Here is a 26,467-nt window from a genome sequence, read left to right on the forward strand (position 1 = left end):
AGTTTCAGCTGCCGCATATGCAGCGCGTGGCTGGAGATCAGGGGAGGCTCGCCCGCTCCCACATCTGCGCCTGGAAATCAGCTCTCCACCTCGGGGCTGCATCCTCGCCTGCTGGCCAAACAACTCGGGGCTCTTCTTGATACCAGTCAAAGCGCGAGAAGTAAACCGCATCCTCGAGCTGCCAACCCTATCTGAACCGCCTGCTCTCATATCAGCACTGCCACATTTCATCGCTCCCAGCGTGTAATCACAGAGCACGGCTCCCCGTCTTAATACACTGCTGTTTCTGTGTTTGGGTGAGCTGTTCCGAGACTTCCCGACCTGTCCAAAACTACCTCCAGAGACAACAAACCAGAAGACACGACAGCGTTTTAGAGCCATACAACAAATCTTTTATTTACATTGAAGCTTGAGTCACACTGAGGGAGAAGCAGGTGCTAAGCCACTGGTGGACAAGTCGAGCTTGTCGTGTATTGCTCTTGGTTTTTTACAGGGGAAAGGAAAAAATTAATAAAAATATGGGCCAAGAAATCTATCAATAGTTCTAATTTAAACATGTTGTTTTTTTCTTCCTCTTAGCAACATTACATTTTTTACACAACTGTTGATAATAGCACATCATAAAAGGCTTCCAAACAGAAAAGGCTGCCCCTTTGATTTGAGACGGGATAGAAAAGACGAAAAACAAAAACAAAACTGAACTGCAGAATTTCATTTCTGTTGTTGTTACTTCCCTTTTCAGTGCGCTGGCCTTTAAAAATCACACAATGTAAATCAATCCGTTCAACAGATTCCGATCAACTGACCCCATCTGCTGCTAAGCTCCTGCAAAGAGTAGGCCATGTGTGGTTGGGTTGGGTGATAGTAAGAACACAGTGGCTCCCTGCACTTAGTGAAAACACCAGAGCAAAGACACGATGAAGAGGCGAGGAAGTGGGCTGAGGACTCCCACCGGAGCTCCAGTGGACGAATGTGAAGAGAGAGATGATGTTAAACCGAGGTGGGAGAGAGAAAGGACAGAGCGAGGGAGTGGAGGCAAAGCTCAGTACTTCTTGTACTCCACATCACCCGGTGGTTTGACTTCCACCTTCCTCTTGCCCACATCTCTCCAGTTCGTGCTCAGGACGGTTCCGCTGGACTCCATCTGCAGAGGGAGGAGAGACAAAGAGACATGAGGCGTCACACAACATCACCTCTGCATCATCAACTCTTCTCAAATGTTATGGCACTTTCATTTATATGGCAGCACATTTAAAATAAAACTAAATGCTAAAGGCTAGGCACTACTTTTGAATCATTTTTGGATTCTGCATATAAATGCAATTAATCGTGATTAATCAGGGAAATCATGTGATTAATTAGATTAAACATTTTAATCGTTGCCCAGCCCTAGAAATAATACCTCGCCGTGGATGTTAAAACAGCATCGGGTTTAGATTTGCCTTTAAACGACACCAAATAATTCTTCAAGTTCATTACAAGGCACTTCAATACTCTGTCAGAGAAGTTTATTAACTAGAAAATCTATCCCGGTTTAATTAAAAGAAAATGACTGTGTTCTTAAAACTTGGGTCTTATTTTCACAGTTGTCACTTTGACGGTTGGCTCTGCCAACTTTGCTCTCCTGTAGAGATCCAGGCGGCACGGCCGAGACAAATCAATGTGCATCTTGGGATAAGTGCAGATGGATGTTAGGTGAAAGGCTGAGGGGTGGCTGTGAGTTCAGGGTGTGTAGAAAAGCTTTGATTCTGACCAAATAAATTCCAGAGAAGATTTGTGCGTTCGAGGCCACAAAGAGCTGCAGCTCACATCAACTTTACTTACATTATTACAGGGTGAAAAGACCAAAGCTGCCTCTATCAAAAGGTCAGAGCTCCATACAATACGGAGAGAGAGACGCAGATCTCCCACATCCTTTCTTTCAGAGGGCCAAAAATCAAGATTTTTCTGTTTAGACCATAAGAGATTGTTTGGGAAAAATTGTGAAAGCTCACATTTCTTTTTAGTTTTGTAACTATCAGCTGAGAGCCCAACATACAGTTCCCAATGTCCCGACGTAGAGCTTTATGTTTCAATGATAATCTGAATCATGTAAGACTCAGCATCTGCCGCTGCTCCGTCTCAATCTGACAGCACACATTTAAAAAATAAAATAAAAATAAAAAACACACATACGCTGAGAACAGTAAAGTTCATAATGTTGTCCAAGTTGTTTTTTTAATATTAACGCGGTAAATTAAATTAAACAAGTTGCCATGTAGCTCTTTTTGCACTTCCACGGAGCGCTGCATGGGTTTTGATTTGATGTTTTGTTGAACAATGCTAACTGTGTAAAATTTATGCAAATTAGATGAAATGTCTTCAGAAAGCTCCTCCGGAGTTTTAGTTGAGAGCAGTCAAAGCACTTTCACTTTGGAGCAGTGGGTAGGGGGGGCTGACAGGCTCGCCTAGCTAACAGCTAATCAAATGAGAGCAGATTTTATTGTGTAAAAAAAACTAAAACCTCATAAACCTCAAACGATGTTTGCCCGGAACTGTCCAACCTTCTTGGCTCGGCACCCCTGTCCACCTGTTACTCTAAACTGAGAGCGCTCTGACCTCCGCTGCCAACACACTTCTCAGTAATAAGTGCTTCAGACAAACATTACTAATTCACAGAGGTTGTCGGACTACTCTCGTGTTCCCCTATAAAATATTTCCACACAGCCGACAGGCTGTTTTCACACATTCACTGAAGTCTTCAAATGTTCAAGAGATGTTCCAAAGTGTTGACGTGTGAGAAAGAAAATGTCCGCCACATTCGCTACGGACGCCTGGCAGAGATTTTCCACCCAACTCTTCTCGAGAGGTACATTCTCGGGAACATCAGCGGGTGAGACGATGTGCAAACGTAGCAGCGAAAATTCCAGAGCTTTTACTGCTTCTGAGAAAGTGTGTGTGTGTGTGACAGTTGCTGCTTTCATTTCCTTTCTGCTGACCTTCATGGTGCTTTCCACTCGCTCCTCCCCGTTGTGTTCATATAAATACTACGTGCGTCTGAACATGAACATAACAATGGTCATCAAGAAGCCTCACAAATATTTTCCCAAAGGTCGTTGATTTCCACTGTGACGTTTTGCATCGTGTTTTACCTCCTCGATAAACTATAAAACTCACATTTCCGGTTGTGAGGGTGCTTCTCCAGCTGTGAGGTGCCCGTTTAAACATCTACTGCGGGGGAAAAAAAAAAAATGCGGGAACCAGTTTTGTTGTCCTGAACGTTTCCGGTGGTCATGTGTGACTACGTTGACGAGCTCCTGCCACAACGTTTTAGGGCAGCCATATTACATATTCATGTAGTTTTGAGCAAAAAGTGTCTTTTGACAAAACATTTCTTCAGTCAAGAATGAAGTTAAGCTGATCACAAATTCACACTTTTGTTTTAAGTGCCTTAAAGCGTTTATTCAGAAGAAGTTGGTTTTCCTCGCTCAATGATTAAATCCAATTCTTTAAAGAGAAGACGGCGAGCCGGATGGGGCCATATTGTTTCCTGCACACAATCATCTGCCTACGTCTGTTCTTCTAAGGAAATGAAGGTCTCAACAGCACAGAGGTTTTGTGTTGTTTAAAAGTCCTGAGATGACCTTAACTACAGCGAGGCTCTGGAAGGATTAAGTTACTGGACAAAAGATGCATTACCAACCCACGGCGCTTCCTAAATCTCTATAATGGAAGCGGTGAATGTAAACTTAGCAAAAATCAATAAAATAAAAATAAACCTCTTCCTTTCAACAGGTGTTCCTTTTGTAAACTGAGAAAAAAAAATGCACATAAGAAGAAAGCTGTTTTTTTTCTGCAAATGGGTTTGTTACAGTGAGCCTAAAAGTCACATGTCGCTTGGAACAGAATACTCACAAAGGATTTGTTCATGGCTCGTTTGACCTCATCTGTGCCGTCCGTGTAGATCTGCTGGAAGAGTTTGTTGAGCGCTGCATCTCCCTCCAGGTTCTCATCTTTCTCTTCCTCGCCCAAGTCCAACACCATCTTGTCCCATTTGCAGATGTAGTGGGATGACGAGGGGTACTGATCTGATGGGGGAGGAAAAACAGAGGTTTTATTTTTGGTGATAATAAGGCATCAGCTTGCTGGGAAAACAAGAAACTGTCATCTGTTATTATTTTTGGGAAGATAAGCGGTCTCCCTGCAGGGTGGTCCTCCGCAGAAATGCAGAGTACACCAGAGGGAGGGTCAAGCGTGTGCCGCAGAGACGTTCAAAGTGACGGAACAACGTGGCTCTGTGGCGGTTCTCTGGCTGTGGGAAACCAAACACGTTCTTTGCTAGGACCGCCTGTCTCTCGCACCAGCCCTGAACCGGCACTGGAGCCGTTTTGGTTGAAAGGCGGTGACAGAGGACTCACTGCTGAAAGGCCTATTTTGGGCAGATCTAAACTGAATCCTTACGACTGTAAAGAGGTCAAAGAAAACTGATACACCGAGAATGTTGTTGTTGAACTCTTAAGCAGATGCCATGTAATAAATGATCTGACTAATGTAATCACACCAGGAAACCTTGACTGGCAAGTCTGAATAAATTTCACTCACTTTGTTCCTGATTAGCCAAACTTGCATGCCAAAGAATCACATTGTTATTTAAGTACTATATTCTCCGAACATAATACGGCCACTCTTAATCCCGACAAGCGATGGCAAGGCAGAGAAAGAAATGTAATCCGGACGCAAATTTACATAAATGCAGCAGAAGTCGCACAGTAGACAGATTCAGGCCAAGTGTGGACATACTGCAGTGCCATCCTTTAAGATCAGATGTCAAATATCAAGTGCTAAATCTAACAGGAGGCCGAGTTATAAGCAAGCGATAATAAGCAGGGAAGACACTGGGCTGGGAAACATAGTTCGACTGACCACTAAACTTTAACTTTCCCCTCCCCTCCACACACACACACACACACACACACACACACACACACACACACACACACACACACACAAAAAGAGTTATATAAGTAATTAATCCTGTCAGTAATAGGAATGTGTGGGCAAAAATACTGAGTCACACTTTGCTGTCATACCTTTCCCTCTCTCTGCCTCCTTTTGCCGTCACACTAATGAAGGACTCTTGCAGGGCTTGACTGCCCACTCTCATTTTAGTGGAGAACAGACAAACAGGAGCTTATATTGATCTTTGCATAGAGGAAGAAATAAGAAGTGGTAGAGGAAGAGGGGCAGAGGCAGAGTGATGAGAGCAGAGGTGGGAGAAGAGCGGGGGGAAAAGAGTATAAATGCCGAAAGTGAGAACTGACTTGGATTGAAGTGTTTGATGCTGGACTCCTTTCCTTCTCCCTCCAGCTTCTCCCATCTGATGGCGTCCGTCTTCATCATCTTGATTTCCACCTGACAGAAGAAAAGTGGAGGTACATGAGTGGAGAGAGAAAAAAAGAAAAAAAAGAAGACGATGTTTAACAAAATAGTAGTCTTTGGCATATGGGACAAAAATAAGGCTTCCATTAGAGTGACATGTTAAAAGCGCAGGACATCAGATCATTACTGAGGCCACAAAGACCGTGTAGTTGAGAGCTGTGGACAACTTCGCCTGTGTGCGATTGTGTGAGTGTGTTAGAGAGACATCAGGGATATGCGGGGGCACAGCTCAATCTCAAACCTCACTGACAGACATACCGCACTAACGAGATGCCTGTCAGCCAGAGGGCCAGTGTGAGAGACGGAGCGCGAGAGGGGGAGGAGGGCGGCAGATCCTAATTCCACACAGCAGCATCTCATCCAAATCATTACACCAGAAGAACATGGGAGAGGAGGAAAACAGCGAGGGGAGAGAGGACATGGACACATGCTTTTAACACTGAGCGGCATTGACAGGGCACACAGCAGTGAGGCACGCGAGCAGCAGCGCCATGTGCCCCCCGCCCCACCCAACCCTCCCCTCAACACCTATTAATGGTGTGTGCATTAGATACGTGTGCATGTGAAAGACAGATCTGGTGATGTCGGCGCAATTAAGGAACATTTCTGCTCTGCTGGGTGATGTGCTGATTCATTTATGAGGGTGGCAGGAGAAAGGAGCGGAACCAGGAGGTAGACAAGGTTAGGGACGCGGAGGCTGAGAGAGAGGGGAGCAGATTGAGGGGAAACAAGGCGGTGAGATCGCTGGCAGAGGTGATGGGCGAGGGTGTGACGCGGCGCACTGATAGGCCGCTTTGCTCCATGTCATCACTTTCTGCCTCTCGAAAGGCTAAAAACGGAAAATGCCAGCTGAGAATACAAGTTACCGCTCACATAATTACTTCATATATAGACAGTGTCCCACTGTTTCATTCACCTGACACATAGTCAGATTGTGTATGTTAATCTGCACAATGATACATGCAAAATCCTTATTTTGTTTATGAGATGATTCGCACCGCAGGCTCCATTTATCCATCAATCAATCAATCTTTATTTATATAGCGCATTTCATACCACAGGCAACTCAATGTGCTTTAAACATTAGCATAAACATAAACATTAGCAGCCAGTAGCTTTAATATAAGCTTTGTGTGTCTAGTGGAAACTAATACAACAATTCTCGTGTGAACACAACCAAGTGCAACAATTTCAATGTCTTCCAATGGCATCATGTGGGAGCACGTGGAATTCCCTGAGCCTCATACCTTTCCATGACCTCTTTGGAGGTCTGAAGAGCCTCTTACTGAGAGCGGACATCACATTCTTTTGAGCATTACATGGCTGTTCAAATAAACTTCTGCACAAACAGGACACTGAAAAGGGATTCACAGAGTAAACCAGGAGAAGTAACTAAATGTAACTAGTGGAAACCCATGCGGAACAAAAGATGGTGTAATATTAGTCAACTCCTTAAGAGTTATTTTGAGGGCAGTGGCAGCTGAAGTCCTGTTCATTTTCTGCATGGACAAAGTTGTGCCACCTTCTGTGGAGACCTTCAGAACCCTGGACCGGTACGTATCTCTCAAAGTGCCAATCGGGCAGCCGTCCCACATTATACTTGCTTTTTTCATCTCACTAATAAATAGAGTCACTGCTGTCGGTATGCGTGTTCTTTGTGTTTTTTGACAGCAGTTCATTCAGTTTACTTCCCACCATAGACTCGCACTGATTAACCTCTAGTCTAATTCACAATTTGTCCGCCTCCCTCATAGGTTTTTGTAATGAGACTCGAGTATAACGGATCGATCAGCCCAATAGCCGTAGGGTACTAATAGTGTCCTTTGGCTCGATGTCACGGCACTCCCCGTCCCTCACACATAATAATGGATTTCTTTAATAGGATAACACTGACTAATTGCAATGTTCATCTGGCGTTTTTTTGGTTGCGTCAAATCGACTTTGTCCTGAAACTGAAAGGATTTATTCCCATTTCATTCTGTTGGTCCCAAAAGATCTGGATGGTTCATGTGAGCACTGAAGTCACAGTGTTTTTTCCTTTTCAACAGAAGAGATCTTTTCACGTGAAAGATTACAATAAAAGGTTCCCCCGACATTACCCTTCCATAAGACTATAATGCCGTGTAAACTCTCAGAATTCAAGAACGGTAAACTTGGATGAGAACCCAGCTCAGCGACGACAGGATTTTCAACAACAAAACTAGTGAGGCATTCAGCAACGTCATTATCCCAAAAATCAATATCAAGACTGTCAGCCCGAAGCAGCGAGCCGAGCTTTGGGATGTGAGATGATCGCTCGTGTTATACAAGGTTCACAGGGGCAGGGTGGCTCTGTGTGTTACAGTATTTAGAGCATGAGATGCTGAAGGACTACGCTCGCTGTTGTGAGATACTGATCGTTTTCCTTCTTGATAGTTATCAGGATACTCTGCAGCCAGGTCTAATAGAGTACTTGCCCAGACTAGGATGTGGATAAAAAAAACATGCAGTTCCCCACACATCTGTCAGAAAGGGACAACTGAATGCAGAGACCTTTTATTAGATTTTTCGTGCATTTCTGCTGTAACGTTGGACATTCTAACCTGGGTGTCTGCGGGGATCGATAGAGCCTGGTGCAAAATGACTACTCAAGAAAAAAGTCGGCTTTATTTTCAGCCCAGAAGCTGCTCCTCCTTTAAGATTTTGTGCCGAGTGTCCAGTCATCTGGATGTGTGGTTCTCATATTGTGCTTTTAAAAAATGGTTTTCTGATGTGCTTTCATCATCTTATGGAGCAGCTGGCAGCATGGGGAGAAAAAAATAAATTAAAAATCACATTCACAAGTAAATCCAAGAACACTAAAGGCTTTTCCTGAGGGAAAAAAAAAAGTTTCTTTTCCTAACTGACTTCAACCAGACTTATTTATTGTATGCTGGTGGGAGCTGATCCGAATGGGTTTAAATTCATCCAAACATCTGCTAAGTTTCTAGGAATTACTTCTCATCTGGCTAGTTGTTTTCATAACAGTGTCCCCAGATGCCCAATCTTGATAATAGAGTATTTATACACACATACACACACACAGATATTTTGTGTCTTTGTTACGCTTTACTTAACAAAGCAATGTTTCTATAAAGCCATCTTCCATCATGGAAAGTCTGCAATTAACATAAATGCCTTTCATTACACGCACCAGTTACAAATCATGGGAAGTCAAGTATCAAGAAGTCATGTTGGATCTAAAAAAAAAAGCAATGAACATTGTGAAGTCTGACCATTGGGCACCGATTGTTCTGGCTGATATTTGTCCCAAATAATTTGTTGGTCACAACAAAGCCACGGTTAATAGTGTTTTTTCATCATTTAAAAAAAATAATAATAAAATTTGAATACCATTTTTGAATGTGGAGGAGCGCTGCACCGACTCACGCAAAGAAGAAGGCAACAGAGTACTCAAAACCTGAATAACATCAAGCAATTATTGATCATTTGGAGCCACGAGGCTTTCTATCCTGGTCAGGTCGCACACAGTGGATCACTGAAGCAAGAAAGTTTTGGGCTCACCCAAAAACAGCCGACACAGCAATACTCCAGACCTGAGTGTCAACGATGTAGGCTGCCGTGGTTTGGTGCACATGTGGCAGAAAGAAATCAGGATTCCTTTTCATCTCTTATTTCAATAATTACAGCCATTAGAAAATAACACCATATCATGAAAGGCCTCAAATATACTGTGTAATTGGTATCGCTCAATCCTGCTTAAAGTAATCTGTGATTGGCCCCAAAAATCCTGACCGGAGCACGCTTAGTTAAGTGTAAAAGGCTTTTGCAGCAGGGCTTACGATACTTTTTTTTTTTAGCATGCTTTATTTTGCTTAACCTGGCGTTTGAATGGTTTTATATCAAGTTTGTGCTTGGAGCTTTATGTATTCATTAAAATGAAACAAAACCACGTTTTTGGTTTCGACGGGGCTTGAAACAAGGCCGCAATTAAACAGCGTGTTAGCTTCACGGTTTCTCCTTTTAGAACAACATCAATAAAAAAAGGCAGAGACGCAAGTCTGAGAACAAGAAAGGACCAAAGAGCAAGGAAATAAATGAAACGTTATCACCTGAAAATTACCAGCCAGAGCCGCTGGTGCCATTTATTGTCTAGAATATTTTCGTGGTGCCAAGTCTGACAGAAGTCAAGCCGAGGCTGTGTGTGCGTGTGTGTGTGCGTGTGCTTCTGTTCGTACTCTTGGGCCATGCAACATTAATCTGCTGCCACATCTGCGTTTCCTGACTTTCAAGGGAGATGGCAGCCCAGGCGCCGTACGTGTGTTTCCTCTGTGTGCGTTTCTGTGTGTATGACAGGCGAAGCGATGGTCTGTAAAGGGATGTGACAGCAGAGCCACAATCAGGGGCCACCACCCACAGGACCCCAGGGGCTTGACCATGCAATACTGCACTACACACACTTATGCGGACATACACACAAGCTATTTAGAGAGGGGCACTGGGGTCCTGTGTCACTCGTTACATGCGTTTGTAACCGTTGCCCCCTCTCCTTCCTGCCAGGACTTCTCCTCCAGCATCTTCCCCCTCTTTCAACAGAAGCCTGCAGATTTCAAAATAAACTCCCTAAAAAGACACGGAAACGAAACACAAACATTCTGAGACGTTGACAGGCATGCAAATTAAAGAGAGGAGACGCCACTTTAGCTATTTGCCAAAAAAAGACGACTTTAGAGCTGAATAAAGGAGGGAGCAAGGATTCAAAATTGTGTTGTGTGTGCACACGCCTGTGTGTGTGTGTGTGTGTGTGTGTGTTGTGTGTGTGTGTTGTGTGTGTGCGCGCGCATCAGCCGTCTGTTCTGATCAAACACACTGGTGTGTAATTGGCTCCCCGTTGTTGCGATGACCCCTGCGGTTGGAATGTTTGTTGTGATGGAGGACAGGAGGAGGTCGCGCTGATGATAATGTGCTGTAGACGACACTGACACACACACACTGGGCAAATACTTTAAAATAGCACAAGTGTGTCGAAAGATTACTGTTCAAGCCACTGCATTTAAACATGTCTCTCTGCGTATGTGTGTGCGCGTGCACTCTTACACCCAGCTTAGCTTTCCCCTGCTAAGTTGTCTTTAAAGAAGAGCGAGTAGATGAAGCGTAAACACAGCGGAGCAGAGAGCGCAGGGCAGCCTGTTACCGAGTCAGACGTTGGTTGAGAATCAGCAGCTCTGAGGGCAATGCAATTTTTGAACGCTCATTAGGGATGCATGCCAATCTGGAGAAACTTGATTTGCTGATGCTGTTGTTCATTTGAATGCTTCTATCCCCCAGGGGCTTCGAAATGAATCCAAAAAATTCAAATGAGACACGTCGCGAAATCTCCTCAGTTGGTTAAGGTTTCTTGCAATGACGAGCACACATGCCCACACATTTCACCTGTACTGGTTGTATGGAGTGTTTTATGCAATTTCAAGACTCTGAATGGTGCAATTATATTGTCAGGGCTTATGCGTGTGGGGTTATACGCGTGTGTGCAGGGGCCATGTGTACCCGAGGAGCCCACTGGACCAGGGAACAGGAAGGGCTTTGTGAGAGAGGAAGAGGAGGAGGGCTTGAACACTCTGTCTTGTTATCATAGAAGTAGGTGTTTGTGTCAGCATAAACATAAAAAACGGCAGAGACTGTATGTTTATAGAGAGGGGGTGTGAAGAGATTGACCAAACAAAGAGGGTCAATGATGGCAGAAAAAAGAAAAGAAAAGGAAAAAAAAAACACAAACACATACAGAGGGAATCTAAGACCCTCCTGAGCACTTGTTTAAGCTGCAACCCACGTGCACCTCTGGTATGCAGTGTCTGCTGTTGCCATGGAAAAGTGAGAAAATTGAATGAGAGGAAGTCTTCTTTGAGAGGGGGCAGTTTCTGTGCAGGTCAGCCTCGACTCAGCAAAGTGTAGCCACGGTGGATAGAATGCACATAATACAGACGACAGGTTACGCAATGCTACAAACCTAATTTCTCAACAGCTTTTTGCTTTGACACCAAACGTCGCCCAACTCCAGCACCTATGACTGTGTGCTGCCCTTTCATTGCTCCAGTGGTCTTGCTGTGAACTAAAATAACTGTCATGAATGCCTTCGCCGGCTTCGCTTGAATAAGAGCAAATCTACAACTGTGCATCTTTTAATGCAAACTTTTAGTACAAACTCTTGTATGTGTTTCCGTTTGCTTTACAATATCACATGATTAGGAATCTGATAGCAAAGACTTTAAAGCCAAGCACTCATTGTGAAAGAGACAAGTCTGGGGAGGAAGGGGAAAAAAGACAAACGTCCTTTTCACACTGGTCAACAAACCCAATAAACCCCCCTAACATCTGGCTCTGAGTGCTTTGTGAAAGGGTTTAATCAGCATTCAGTTCCACGTTAAATGGCTGCAGTAGACGTGGGTTTAAATCAGATCCAGCTCTGTTGAGCGCTAATGGAAACAACACCCTGGGTGTACATATCAATTTTCCCTGAGGATGCTACGGTCGGTGCAACAAAAATGGACACAGCTCACATTTTCTTCACAGAAACACACACCGACCCATCATTAAAAGTCTAACATGGAGGCTCCGAAGCTGAAGCTCCCATCCTATTCTGTCTGCGGAAAGGGATGAGACCGTTCTGTTTCACCCGTCATCGAGACAGCTGGAAGCGTATTCTTTCTCCTATACTGTGCTGGGGTGTCGTACGCGCTCCAGTCAAATGTAGCACACTAGCCTAATCATCTCAGAGTTGTGATGATCAGAAACACAGTGTAGACACGGTGTAATGCCATCCCTTCATGTTGTCATAGAGACAACATGTCATTGCAAATTCACCTTTAAAAGGCAGGCGTGGCTAAACTGTCCAACAGAGACGCATCCAAAATGTGAGCTACACTGTTTGTACCGAACGAACAAGAGGTCATTGAATTCATAATGGACTTAAAGATATTTAAAACCCACACCAGTTTTCATCAGAACCGCTCCACCTGCAGATAAGACAATTTATATAAACGCAGGCGACTAAATCTGCCTTTTGTAATCGGCTGTATCAACACCACAGTCACTCTTTTTGTCTGTCATCTTCTGTAGGTGGTTCGTGTACATAAGCCACATGTCTTTTTCATTTCCCATAAAGGTCGTCCGTCTTAATATAGTCTCTGAAATTATAACAGACATAAACTTTTTCTCCATCTCCCATGTGGAGCTTAAACTGGGTAAGCAAAGGAGTCAAGATGCTGACATTTTACATTTATGACTTTAGAACGGCGACGGCACTAACCACCACTCCACTGTGACCTTAAGGTCAAACATTTACTCCCAAACTGAGGTGACAACAAATGGCTACCAGACAAAGATCCTTTAATACAATTTTGCTACTGAAAACATTGTGCAAAGACCTAAACTCCAGATTCCAAAGAAGCGAGCTGAGATTTATGCTGCCCAGTATTAACGAGGTCAGACTGATCGATGCCCCTAAAAAAAAAAAAAAAAACATGACACACATTTCACACCTCCTTGATGATTAAAGAAAAACTGTCAGATAAAAACACGTCTCTTGATCTGCAGGCTAAAACCTGACAGTGGTCTTAGTCCTGAATCAGCACACTCACAGCCGACATGTTCATTACCCCACATCTGTAATACACACTAATTAGGGCCCATCCTACTCATTAGGTCTGTAATCACCTTAAAACAGTGGAGAGGAACTCTCAGCAAGTACAGCCCTTATATTTGTGTGTGTGAGCAAGGATTTGTGCTTATGTGCGAATATCCAGTTAGTTGCTCTGATGAAATGAGCTAACGTTTCCACAGGAGCTGCACTGTATACAGCAAGAGTGGTTTTTCTCATTTCTACTCCTGCTACAGTAAGCTTTAGCAGCATTAAAGAATTAAAAGGTAGTGACAGCCCACTTTATACCGCGTTAAATTACTGAAGAGATTAAGATGCTGATCTCAGAGTGGTAGCCCAAGTAATGATCAGCCACAATTTCAGTAAGCTGCTTAAACTCAGCATCAGCATCCTCTTTTCTTGCTTGATTATTTTCTATTATTTTTTTTTTTTTTCAAACTAAGAAATGAAAGTGCAGGAAAAGTGATAAATGGCCATCTCTTAAGAGAAGAAAACGGAATACACAGACACCACACACAGGGACGGAGGGGGGGGCAAAGCGGGGGCACGGACGGCACATGTAAATAACCCCCAAAAATGTTAAAAATGATAGTTGTCACCTAGTTTTTTAGGAATGGTCCTGTTTATTGTTTATCATCTGTCAAAGCGCATGGCACATGGTATCATTTTTCATTTAGGAGTGTTCGGCGTGCTTTTAGCCACTATTAGAATGAGATTTTTAACCACTATAATGCAAAAACTTGAGATACTGCATTGGTAATTAAAACAAAATAAAGGCGCTTGATCCAAGCCAGAGCCTGTAGTCACCATCTCTTCAGTGACTGACGTTATTACATCATCTTTTCTTTATAGCGCCATAAAACATGTTCCCTGACATGTCCCACATGCTGCTCTGTCACAGTTGAGATTTAATTACCAGCGTGCAAAGAATTAATAATGCTCTAAATGATTCTGGGTAAAATTCAATGACTTTTCACTCATCGTTGAAAACTTTGCTTCGAGCCGAAACTCTGAGATTAGGAAACGTGACAGTGGCAAACTGATTTTCTTTCTGCCTGAAGCTAGTCTGCTTTGGAGGAACATATCAGAAACGTAAACTAATGTTACGTTCGAAACGGGTAACCTGGATGAGCAACATTTCTTATCATTGAACTTGTCCATGATTTGAATACATGCTTTAAATGTTTTGGGTTTTTTTTAAATGTGAAAATATGCGCCAGGATGAAAACAAAGAACAGCTGTTGCTGTAAAAATGACCCTTCTATAACACCTGAACTACATTAAAAGTGATACCTTGGTGGTGAGGATCTTGAAGTTGCTCTGTTGTGGCACGATAGGATGCAGAAGGTGGAGGTGGAAGTTGAAGTTCTTCCCAGATTCCAGCTGGATCTCTGCAGAGAGCTGAGAATATCACACACACACACACACACACACACACACACACACACACACACACACACACACACACACACACACACACACGCACGCAGGAGTTGTTAGCCCTCATAGGTTTGTCAGCAAACAATTAGCAAAACATGCAAACAAGAAACAGGCTTAGCTACAACAGCACAATGACCATGAAACTAATAACTGTTACATTAATCAGACATTTTCAGAACTGAAACTGCTGCATAAATATTTTGGATTGATTTAACTGCAACACCCAGAAATTTCATACAAACAAAGAGGAAGAGTGAGGAAGGGCTGAGGGTGTCAGAATGTGTCATGAGAATTCTCATGTGAAGTGGCTGCCATGACGGTCGGGAGTATCCTCGCCCTGTCCCCTGTAGACACCGTGTGACCAGTGATGAGTGAGGGTCAGACAGCTCCCGTCATTCACTGGAACTGCGCGCTGTGGGTGGCTTCAAGACCCGGCTTTGACTACAGCCCACAATCTTCACACCGATAATCAGGTTTGGAGAAAAGCGCTTCGTTCCATCTTTAAATTTCCATTCACTTCAATGTATAGCAACACTCGATCCACAACTAACACTTCACTAAAAAGTGGTCTCTTCTGATCTGGGACCAAACAAATTTAAGAAGCGGTTCATTGTGGATTTAAGCTTAGAAAATGAGCTAAAGTTGCTTTTGGGCAATTCCACAAAACTATCAAAGCCATATTATTCCTTTCTCATTGAATTTCTGTTCCGTCTGTAGGTACACAGCTGCAGCACACTCAGTCACCAGGGAAATGAGTGGAACCACTGCCTTTCATCTTTAATTTCTTTTGTATATACTGACCTAGTAAAGAAAATGATGAACTTATCTGTACTCTGCGCCACAGAGAGAGCTTAATAAGTGACTGTGTTATTTGGAGCAAGTGAACTATTTCTTTTGAAATGGGGTAAACTCAGTTTGTTATTCTATTAGGAAAGACAAAGCCGTTCCCTGGGGTGCCCTGCAGTTACCCCTCGGAGAGGGGGAGAGACAAGTGGAAAGACAGAAAGAAGTGAAAGAACGGAGGGTTGTCCCCGGAGGCCTCTGAAACTGATCCTAGATCAGCTATGCCTTCCATCTACAGACAATTAGGAGGTTGGAGAGGCTGGGGAGGTAAATTGTTCTTAGATCTGTACTTTGGGGGCAATGTTAACAAGGCACCACTGGAGGCATAGTTGGGTCCATGGGGAGAGAGAGTGTGTATGTGGGTGTGTACATGTGTATGAGACCCATCTAATGGGCCCCCCTGAGGAAACACCCATGAGCTAACCCATCTTTGTTTCACACATATGGAGAGAAAACACAGATTTCTTCACCCCAGCACCCACACATTCCGGTGTGCGTACATACCTCCTTTTCCAGGAAGCTGACACGCACACCATCCTTGGGTACGTTTTTGGCCATAACTGTGACAATGACTTGGGATTCTGTTTGGTACCAGTCGTGCCTGAAAGCAAAACATTCAACAAATTAAAAACAAACACAATAATAATCACAATACAATACAGATATCTTAGGTTAGGGACAAATAAAGCATTTTTCTACATTACACTACATTATAGACATTCATGATACAAAGAAAACGAACCTGCTTTTTGGCCACTTTTGAAATTTCATGCAATCCAGAATCTAATGTGCGTGTTTATTTCACTATAAATTGGCTTGCTGTGAAGCACTGAAGCTTGGCGTAAGAGAATAAAATAAAAAGTAAGAACATAAAAAAAGATCCCCATATATACACGTGCACTTACTTCACAGGTGGAGAGGCTGGTGTCTTCTGGGTCATTCAACCCCCGAGACAAGATGGTAATTAGAGAGGAAGACGTGGTGAGAAAGCAAATGCACAAAAAAAAAAGCACACAAATGAGAACAGAGAAAGGATATTAAAGAAAAGGAGCTTGTTTTTTTTTTTTTTTTTAAAGCCAAATGCATGTGCAGGGTAGAACTGGTGCTGAGAGCAACAATGCCCCCAAGTGGCCACGCGGAGAAACTCACCGTGCTGATGCTGTTGTTTTCTGTCTCATCTGATGTGAAGAAAAGCAAAAAATAAATAAATAAAGACAGTCGCTCGGGTGGAAACATCTTTACACTCCTTAACTGGCATGATGAAACTCTAAAAAATGTTTACTGCACGACACTATGGAGCACAGGCGGTCCCACACAAACAGGTGTACAGACAAGCACTCTCTACAAGCCTTGCCATCGCTTTGTTTACTGGTCCATCCACGCCCATTAAAAGCCCTGTGAGCCCAAGCAAGCCTGAGCAGCGTTTACCAGCATGCTATCATACATTATTCACTGACTTCATTACATAGAGGGAGCGCAGAGAAAGATGAGATGATAGGAGGCGTGTTAATGTTGTCTTAATGAGGTCGCGTTTGAAATGGAAAGAAGGAGAGAAAAGAAAAGTTGGGGCGTCTGTGTTTATGTGTACTGAGACACGCTCGGTGCCACATGTAATAGAATAACCAGGTGCCATATGTGTTGGTTGGTGGTAAACATGCCATCACCAGAAGAAACGATGACTACTTGTGCTGTGCAAGTGAGCAAGCGTGGATGTGACTGACTGGGTGTGTGTGTGTGTGTGTGTGCGTGCGTTTGTGTGTAGCGCCTGCAAGCAGGCTTATGAAGAGGTTGGGTCTCATCGGGGACTTTCAAACATCAGTAACGTTAACTCTGATGAATCACACCGCTCTTGGGAGTACGTGTGCATGCGGGTGTGAAGCATGTTTGTCAAAACTCGTGCTCTTGTTTACTTGAGATAATCCAGAGGGCCCGAGCATCGCCAGCAAACAGCAGCCCACCACGCAGACATGGCATGCATCTTTTATTGGACTAAGCAGCTCTGCCTCCAACACTGTGAGCACATACTGTAGATCCATGGATGTCTGTGCGCGCTCATTTGTTTGATCAGACAGGCTGATCTGCTCTCTGACTGTGGCATTTAGCTTCATGTTTGACAGGCGTAATAAACAGAACACACTGCAGAAGTTAGTTATTGAGTCTCAGACTTGTTTGAAATAAAACTGCCATACACAACACTGTGTACAAACATCTAACACATTTAACAACTTATTACCATCAGACAAACATTCAAAGACCAGTCAATATCATAAATAACAGTAATCTAAGTCATCTGAAATGAGTCATCTAACTTACCCCCCATCATCTCTTCACAACGATTGATCCAGACCTCAAATGATTTGTCAGAACCTGCAACAGAACAAATAAACAGGTTTGTTTTTTCCTCTTCTATTAAGTTTTTTTTTTTTTTGTCGTTTTTAAACATATAATATAATGTTAACCAAAACATATCTGTGAAAACGCCGACCTGCATCAGTAATGTTCTCATTTCAGGATTTAGTATTTTAGTTCCTGGAAAAGCTGAAGATAATAGAAAAATCAAATAAAATTTATATTCATAGCTGCCAGGTAAGTGAAACACAGAGTAATTTAAAGAAGAAAAAAAAAGCGAAGCACAGCCCATGATTCAGCTGCTCGTGGAACCGCCTTCAGCAGCAATAACTTGTACGACGTTATCAGCCGCTCACATTTATATGGAGGATTTATGGCCCACTCTTCTTTACAACGTTGCTTCCATTCACTGAGGTCTGGACTTTGACTTTTCTTTTTCAAACACTCTGTTGTAGATTTAAACGGCTGATATGCTGTGTTTGGTTTTATCCAAACGAGCTGCTGGTTATTATGACCAAACATCTCCACTTTGGTCTGGTCTGTCCAAAAAGACATTGAACCTCATGCAAGAACATTTTCGTATTTTTATTCTAAATTTCTCTCACTTTTTTCGTGAGGTCTCGTACGATTCAACACGTCAGATTCAACAAACGCTTTTAACTTCAGAAAAGTGTGGAAACGACCTGCGTAAATGATTCGTATTTAGGAGCACGTGCACGTGGATAGTAAATTTGCAAAGTCCACTCCAAAAATGATACCATTTAAGCCTTCGCTTCCTCTCTACTGTGGCAGGAAGTGTTGAGTCATGAGAACAGCATCAAGGCGCAAAAATAACAACTTTACGGGCTCTGAGAAGTTCTGCTTTCAGAGATCCAAAAAAGAAAATCTGTCATTTTTAGCAGTGGAATTACGGGACCTGCTAAAGCGAAGAAATGGGAAGCGATTACGAGTGCTGTTAATTCAGTGTCACCTGTAGTTCGTAATGTCACCGAAATTAAGAAAGTACACAAAATAATTTGTTCTTGTTGGACAGCGGTGTATGGAAATTTGATGTACCATGGGTGTTAAAACTCATGAGAGTTTTGAGGGGAGCGCAGGACTCACAGAGGACTGGGACACACCCGATCTGTCTCCAGTTTCCCTCTGAAAGGTTCCTGTGGCCAAAACTCCAAGGGTGGTGAGGACCTGGATGTGTGGCGGAATTGGGTTTGATGGCGTGTTTCTCTTTGGAGTTGTGGCTCTAGCAAGCTGCATATGTGCAGCAGCACAGTCCTTGGCAATCTAAATCGCGATATCAGCCACCTGTCTCCGCAAGGATATCTACACGGTCTCGGAACACACGCTCTCTTCCATGTGCCTGAGGCATCCAAAAGTAGCAAGTCATGACGCAGCTGGTTACACTTCCCATTGACCTTGTTATATATAGAGTAAAATAACCTTTAATTAGTGCATAATTTAAGTCAAACAGAATAATGTCAGAATAATCATGGGGTATAATGTATATATTTATTTATGATTGCTTCAAAGTAATTAAATATACAATCCATTAGTCAAGCAAACTTGATTCGAATAACAGCGGACTATTTTATGAAACTCCTACGACAGGTCTGGATCACTCGTAAATTCTGTTCGTACCTGAAAGAAAACTTGAAATACAAAAATATTGGTGAATGCGCAAATTCTCTGAAATCATTCGTACGCACGACTTAAGAACTAATCTGTTCGTACAAATGGTTGTTGCATGAGGCTCATTGTTCCAGAAGTCTTGTGGTTTGTTCCTGCAACCTTTCCAAACAAGCCATACTTGTTCGGTCTTTTTCTAACTGCACTGTCATGAACTTTAACATTTAACATGCTGAGGCCTGTACAGTGTCCGATGTTGCTCTTGGGTTTTTCAAAGTTTCTCTAAGCATTGCACGGTCTGACCTTAAGGTGAACTTTGTGGGACGCCCACTCCTGGGAATATTGTCAACCATCTTGAATGTTTTCCACTAATAACCTTTGTCTGTCCAGAAAGATGGAGACCAATTTCCATGTGTTGCTGTTCATCTAAGGTTGTGTTTACCTAATTGTAAGACCCGGCAAGGATGAGATTATGTTTATTATGTCCCGGTATGAAAAACCTTTTTTTTTTTGTATTTCACAAAGAGAATTGATTTACTAATTTAAAAATAAAGTCAGCATCAAGAACGAATGAAAACTTGGTCAGAAATTATGTGTACACTGACAAACGGTGGCAGATTTTTGGCTAATAACGGCTAAAGGTTCAGTCACCGTGGACCAACGCTGGCATCAGTGGGTTGCTTCTTTGGACTGTAAAACTGCACAGTAATTACTACTCAGCTAAAAAATTTGAACCATTATTTGATATGTTAAAGGGGAAGTTCGTTTTGGTGAAAGTCGGCGTCCTTCGGAAGATATTTAGATCACTCAAGATCCGCATATATCCATATAATGGGAACAGGGCATTGACTAGGGGTGCAACGGATCAAAAAACTCACGGTTCGGATCGTTCCTCGGATCAGAGTCACGGATCGGATCATTTTTCGGATCAGCAAAAAAAATAAATAAATAAGACAAATAAACATGTTTTGTCTTTTTGTTTGTCAACACTTTTAAATTATTAAATTGAAATATATAAAATCAACTTAAAGTGCACAATTAACATCTTCTTTTCAACATAATCAAAGAAAAACAACTTAAAGTGCAACATAAAAAGGCATATCTCCTTCCTTTAAACATGGACCAATGACCATTAATCCACAACTTTTTTCTTCTGCTCATAAAGATCTGGCACAATCTTTTCGCTGAAGTGGGTGCGCGACAGGATGTCGTAACGTGGCTCGAGCACGTTCAGCATGTGTTTAAAGCCCTTGTTTTGCACAACTGAATATGGCCTCATGTCTGCACCTATAAACACACCGATAGCGTTTGTGATCGCTTTTTAGCCCGGTCGGATTGTGAAGGAAGGGGCTGCTTAAATGCCGCGGTGATGAGCGGTCGTTGAGCCGCTTTCGGTTTCACTCCTGTCAGTGAAACACCGGGGTGATGTCGCTGCAAATGCAGACTTTTACCCAGAGAGTGGAAAGTAGCTCTGTCCCTGGAACTAGCAGGAAGGGTAACGGCTGTGTGAGGACTGAACATAGATAGATAGATAGATGGATACTTTATTAATCCCGAGGGAAATTTAAGGATCCACCAGTAGCTTGAACAGACACAGAATACATGCGCACAATTTTTTTTTCTTCATAAATCAATCCGCGGATCATGTGTGTGCCGAACCGAAATAATTGATCCGAACGGATCACGGATCAATGATGATCCGTTGCACCACTAGCATTGACAATACAGCCTCTAAATAAGGCATTATCTATCTTTATTTCACCAATACTTTAAAATGAATGAATTTTTTCCTAAGTGAGGTTTTTGTTAAAAGCTCTCAGTTTGGAGAATCAGGGGAGCAAACACCCTGTGGTGACATGATGTTCCAACACCAACAGAGTTGGAATGAACCACAGAATGTTACACACACGGACGGCGTTCAGATGGAGGGAAAAAATTTAATAAAATAAAAATTACAGTTTAGCTCCCCAAACAGAATTTCTTCCTGGTCTGACAGCTCTCTACTGCAGGTAAGACGCGTGTAATGATTATTTCTCGCACGAATCTGCGTCGCCGATTTCTTTGTTGAATTTTTTTTTTAAACCAATAATTTAATTAGTAAACAAAGTATTACAAAAGTAGAGGGACTCATACACTAAGAACTGGGATATAAGGCATTCTAAGCTGGTCATATTTATCTTTATTGAGTCGGGATTTTATATAAATGGAATTACAGCCCATGTGTTGCGGATGGTTTGTTGGTGTTGGCGGAGGAGACGGAATAAGTTGTGAAAGTAAGATATTTACCAGGGAGGCAATTCATTGAAATGGTGTCAATTAATGAGAAAGTATTTTTTCTATTTTCAAAATCTTATTTTATGTGTTGCTTTGAACTACAACAACAAAAAAGTGAATGAAGAGAATAAAAAATAAAAACGATCACAGGGCTGGTGACACAAATTCTAAAACAGAATCCGGATTTGAATAATAGTTTAAATAATTTAGAACAATTTGAATATCAAAATCATTTAAAAAGGAAGAACTAAACACTAGTCCACAACAGTGTGTACATATATGGTATATTTTCTGTAACACAAAAGTAAAATCTAATCAACCAGTGGCACTACTGAACATTCAAAGCCTTGAGAGGCTTTAAGGAAAAACGGAATATCCCTTTAAATCAACTAACAACATCAGGGGTAATAAATAATGAATAAACAAATAAAATAAAAAGTACGGCTTTGAAACCAGAAACAGTGCGCTGAATAAATCCCGTAACACAATCATTCAGCTATCTGGAACCCAATCAGCTGGGTTGTTTTCAAAGCCACGGCACAAACAATAAATAACATGGGAATATTCTTAAAGCTCAGGGCCATAACTCCAGCGCTGTATTCACTGAGCAGAGTGAAGAAGACAGGGTACTGCTGGGAACAGTGGTTGGTTGGTTAGGAGCGGGTAAAAGAAATCTGGGCTTGAGGCCTCAGTGGGTTGCACTCACCATCCAGTTGGTGTCCCTGAGTGAAGGCTGCATGCGCTGACTCATAGTGTTTCAGGTGGTACTCTGCTATTCTGCAGTTGGGCAAGAAAGGAGAAAGAAAAATAACGCCACACACACTTTGATCAGATTATCTTGGAAAACTTTGGGTGACAGCTTCTGACACACAACATCTGAATCAAGCGCCTTGTTAAAGCAGGATGTTAAAATATTCATCGTGCGTCAACTGTCTGGCCACACGGAGAGAAACTTTGCAAGTTTGAATTCTTAACTCTGTAGTGAAGCAGTTCTGTGAAAAGTGGAAAATGTGTCAGGAAGAATTTCAAGTCCACGGATGATTCTGTCCGCATGCTTACGTTAAAACATAGATGAAGAAAAAAAAATGTCTTCATAAGTGTTTTACAGGTTGTCATTCAGACGTTGGCCACTTTCGCATCAACATTTGTCGGGACTCCATTCAGATAGGTTCACACCTATCCATTTAAATGGAAAAAATATCCCTTTTTATGAAAGTTTGCACTTGTTAAACAGTCAGAGGTACACTTGTGAGGGTTTAATAGTGATATAGTAACAGCATAGTAGTTATCAACTTCAGACTGAGAGTCACAATGCCACACAAAACTCCACCTAAAGTCTTGCACCATTTTTTCCTACGTTTTTTTGCCATAAATTTCATATCAAGGCAACAGAGCCTTAAAACAACAATGATGATATGCCCAAAAGGGGCTTTTCATTCAAAGACAACTTTGAAAAAAGAGAAATTGTTCACTGAAACGGCAACAGTTATTCCACCAAAACAGGTGTGGGTATACATCATGTACAAAATGCATCCATTAATGTCTACAGATTTAAATTCCACTGCGATTTATCAACTGACATCAAGCCATTCACATAAACCAGCAGTTTCAGTCAAAGGCAAATGTTCAGTCGCTTCATTTTGCAACCATTATAATTAAGTTTCTCTCTACTTTAGAGTACGTACCCTGTACGCAGGAAAGCTAGAGGAAGGCCAGGTTTCAGCTGTTGGGCTTTCTTGGCATCATCAGCAGCACCTGTGAGAAAAAAAATAAAATAAAAAAAATAGCAACTGCACTACACACGCTCAATTTCTTTTTCTAGACACAGATGACAATCTCACTCAAAACACATGATGACTTTTCTGTATGTACAACGTGGGTCTGAAACGGTAAGTAAACTGTTTTAAAAGGGATTAACTAGTCAGGTTATGTTGAAACAATGTCTGATTCATCAACATTATTTTAAGAAACACCAACTTCCCGGAAGCAAGAGCAACGGTCCAACTGCATTCATGATAAATGTATTCAATCAACATGTCCGCCGCTTAGTGCACCGCGTAGACTTACAGGTGTGGTTATTGAGGAGTATGTGGGCATAGGCACGCTGACAGAACCACTCAGCATTGCCGGAATCTTCCTGCAAGACCTCATTGAGAGCCTAAAAGGAAAATAAATGTTAGATGGCGAACTTTGTCATACTGTTTTAATTTAAAGAGGGAAAAAAAGGGGTCGTGTTGCTGGGACAACACGAAGACTGGAAAAGCTCTGGCAATACAGCAGGCATGGCCGAGCCTTTTACAGTTTACAATGTCTGTTTGATAGAATTTCGTTTGTTGAAGCTTAATGTTCAGGTAAAACTGCATAGAAAGTTCATACAGTCTCCAATAATGACACACTAAACAATCAAATAACTAGAGGGAGGTTCATATGTTGACAAATACGGAAATAAAACTATCATTCGTGACTAATTTGATTCTGTTAGGCTTCACGCTGCTTGTCATGCTACCAGTGTCTTTAAAACCGACGGTTAACGTATTTATTAGCTGCTTATAGACGAGAATATTACATTCATAATGGTAGCAACACGGCAATAAAAACTCCCCTTATAACATGTATAACTTTATTAATTCATATATATAACTACATAAATCTGTTGATACTCGGCTCCCTGAAAATTGGTGCTAGCAGGAAACATTAGCTAACTTTGCTAGCTTAAATCACGGGCTAACATAAGAATATATTACCAAAACCGACAGGCCTCATTGCAGTTATATAAAGCAGTTATATAAAATAGCCTGTTAGACAATGCAAACTTCAATGTGTTATCCAACAAGCGCCATCGGCGATGGGAAATACCAATGCTAATGTTTTACCTCCAGAGCTTTCTGTGGATCTTCGTCAATGAAGCTATCGGAGAAGCTGCTAAAGCGAAAACGAGAAACCAAGCGTTAAAAAGCCGAATGGAAATTAGCATAGAAATAAAACAGAAGCTCAATAACGAGTTTAATTCAACTTGCCGTTCGGCTGCCATGGGTTTGCTTTGAATGTGAACTGTGTTTCTGGAGTGACAGGAAAGTTCTAGACGAGCAGACTTCTAGAAACGTGATAGCAGTAGAAGTCCCAGCCCCAAGCGGGCTGTCAACATCCGGCTGCGCACTACTCATACCGCCGCTCCTCCTCCCAACGGCCGGGAGGAGTCAACGTCAAAATGACAGCGTTTTAGTACAAGACTCACGAATCTCTGGCAAGACAAAAGCATTTAAGAATGGAAATATTTCACGAGAACGCCCACATATTAAGAGCGTATGCAAGTCGGTGGTTCAAGGTGAAATTACAGGTAAAAGTTTTGTCAGTAAACTTAATTGTTCGTAAAGAACGCAAAATACAAGGTAGGGTAGAATCATGCACATTAAACTATTGGAACTGGCGGGTTAGGCAGCATTTTGTAGGTAAGGATACCATTAACACTGATAACTGATAGGCTCATCTACCATGATATTTTACAGATATTTTGCACAAACAATCACAGTCACCCCTCATTTCTGTATAGAAACATATGAAATAGCTCATTAATTGAAAGAAGTGCAAATATTATTTGGAAGTACTGCACTGAAAATTTTGCTTACCATAAAACATAACAGTTTTGAAGATATTAAGTAACATTTACTTAATTACATCTAAGTTTTAAGTTATATTTATTTAAACAAATTAAGTAAAGTCTACTTGTTTTTCATTGGCAGGAACATCATTTTACTCAAAATTTTAAGTAAATTTTATATTTCTGTAGTATTTGCTGTTATGAAGTAACTTAGTAGATTTTAACGATACACTTTCAGAGTAAAGTTTATGTAGTATTTCTAGATTTATGTAGCCTGAATGAAATCGCGCGCAGTATGGGAATTCCCAGGCTAAAATTTATGTACAATTTATGTACAATTAAATTAAACATTTAAATTGTATGAGGAAACCTAAGTAAAACTTACTCTTCCCCCATAATTCATGTATTATGTTAATGAAATGTTTAATTTTACTTAAGAAGATCTAGTTCTTACTGAATCTCAAAAATCCAAGGTAGAAATTATGACAGTTACTCTAATAGAGTTTACTTCACCAAAAAGTCACTTTTTTCAGTGTGTGTAGAAGGCACAAACAGAGTTGAGTACAAATGTGATGAGTTTGAAAGTCAGTATTTGGTAATGAGCACTTTTATTCTTCAACACAGCCTGAACGTTCTCAGACTAGCTTTCATCCCAAAGCTCTTCTTTGGATGTTGGCTGCCTTTTGTTCCGTTCTCTGTGAACATGATCCCACACTGCTTCAATAATGTTGAGGTCCGGGCTTAGGGGAGGATTAATCCCTCCATAAGACCTGCTGCCACTGATTTTCAGTCCACTTCTTGTATCATTTGGCATACCTCAGCCTCTTCTCCCTGTTTCCCTTCCTTAAGAATGGCTTCTTGACAGCCGCCCTTCCATGGAGACCATTTCTGATGAGGCTTCAGTGAACAGTAGATGGATCAGCTGAAGGTCCAGATGCATCTCTCAGGTATTTGCTGGATTTTTTCCTCGTTCTTAAAGACATTCCTTTCAGATACTGTCAATCTGCTGTAGTTTTTTCTGTCTGCCATTTCTTCTTTAGTCTTCCGCTTGTCCAGTTTTCACATTTTTTTCAGGACACACTCCATGATATTAAGTTTCAGCTAATAGCTCTTTGGGAATCACCTTTTTTTTTATATGTTCGTCAAATTGTGGTATCTTTGGGATTTTCTGTCGATGCAACTAAAGAAAACAAATGATGTGTCTGTGTAACAGGCTGCTAGGAAAGTCCCTCAATATACAATTTACAGTAGTTTCTCTGCCAAGTTGCCTGTTATGTGTAAAGTTC

The 26,467-nt window shown here is 41.8% G+C and overlaps 1 protein-coding gene across 3 annotated transcripts; it reads right to left on the reverse strand.

The window, feature by feature from the left end:
* Positions 1-369: 369 nt before the first annotated feature.
* sugt1 (SGT1 homolog, MIS12 kinetochore complex assembly cochaperone) lies at positions 370-24,728 on the reverse strand. 3 transcript variants are annotated; one of them, XM_075483888.1, is made up of 13 exons: positions 24,601-24,728; positions 24,457-24,502; positions 23,651-23,741; positions 23,269-23,338; positions 22,290-22,360; positions 17,651-17,704; positions 16,487-16,515; positions 16,243-16,268; positions 15,842-15,938; positions 14,348-14,455; positions 5,301-5,391; positions 3,895-4,067; positions 370-1,144 (listed from the first exon to the last, which is right to left on the reverse strand). In XM_075483888.1, exons 1-13 carry the CDS (start codon positions 24,612-24,614, stop codon positions 1,043-1,045), a joined length of 972 nt encoding a protein of 323 aa, XP_075340003.1. In that variant the 5' UTR covers positions 24,615-24,728; the 3' UTR covers positions 370-1,042. The 3 variants fall into 3 exon arrangements, with proteins under 3 accessions (XP_075340003.1, XP_075340004.1, XP_075340002.1); XM_075483889.1 differs by having other exon boundaries at positions 16,243-16,265; positions 24,457-24,505; XM_075483887.1 differs by having other exon boundaries at positions 24,457-24,505.
* Between the last annotated feature and the right edge of the window lie 1,739 nt (positions 24,729-26,467).

This window comes from Odontesthes bonariensis, chromosome 14 (genome assembly GCF_027942865.1).
Source record: "Odontesthes bonariensis isolate fOdoBon6 chromosome 14, fOdoBon6.hap1, whole genome shotgun sequence".
Classification (NCBI taxonomy): domain Eukaryota; kingdom Metazoa; phylum Chordata; class Actinopteri; order Atheriniformes; family Atherinopsidae; genus Odontesthes; species Odontesthes bonariensis.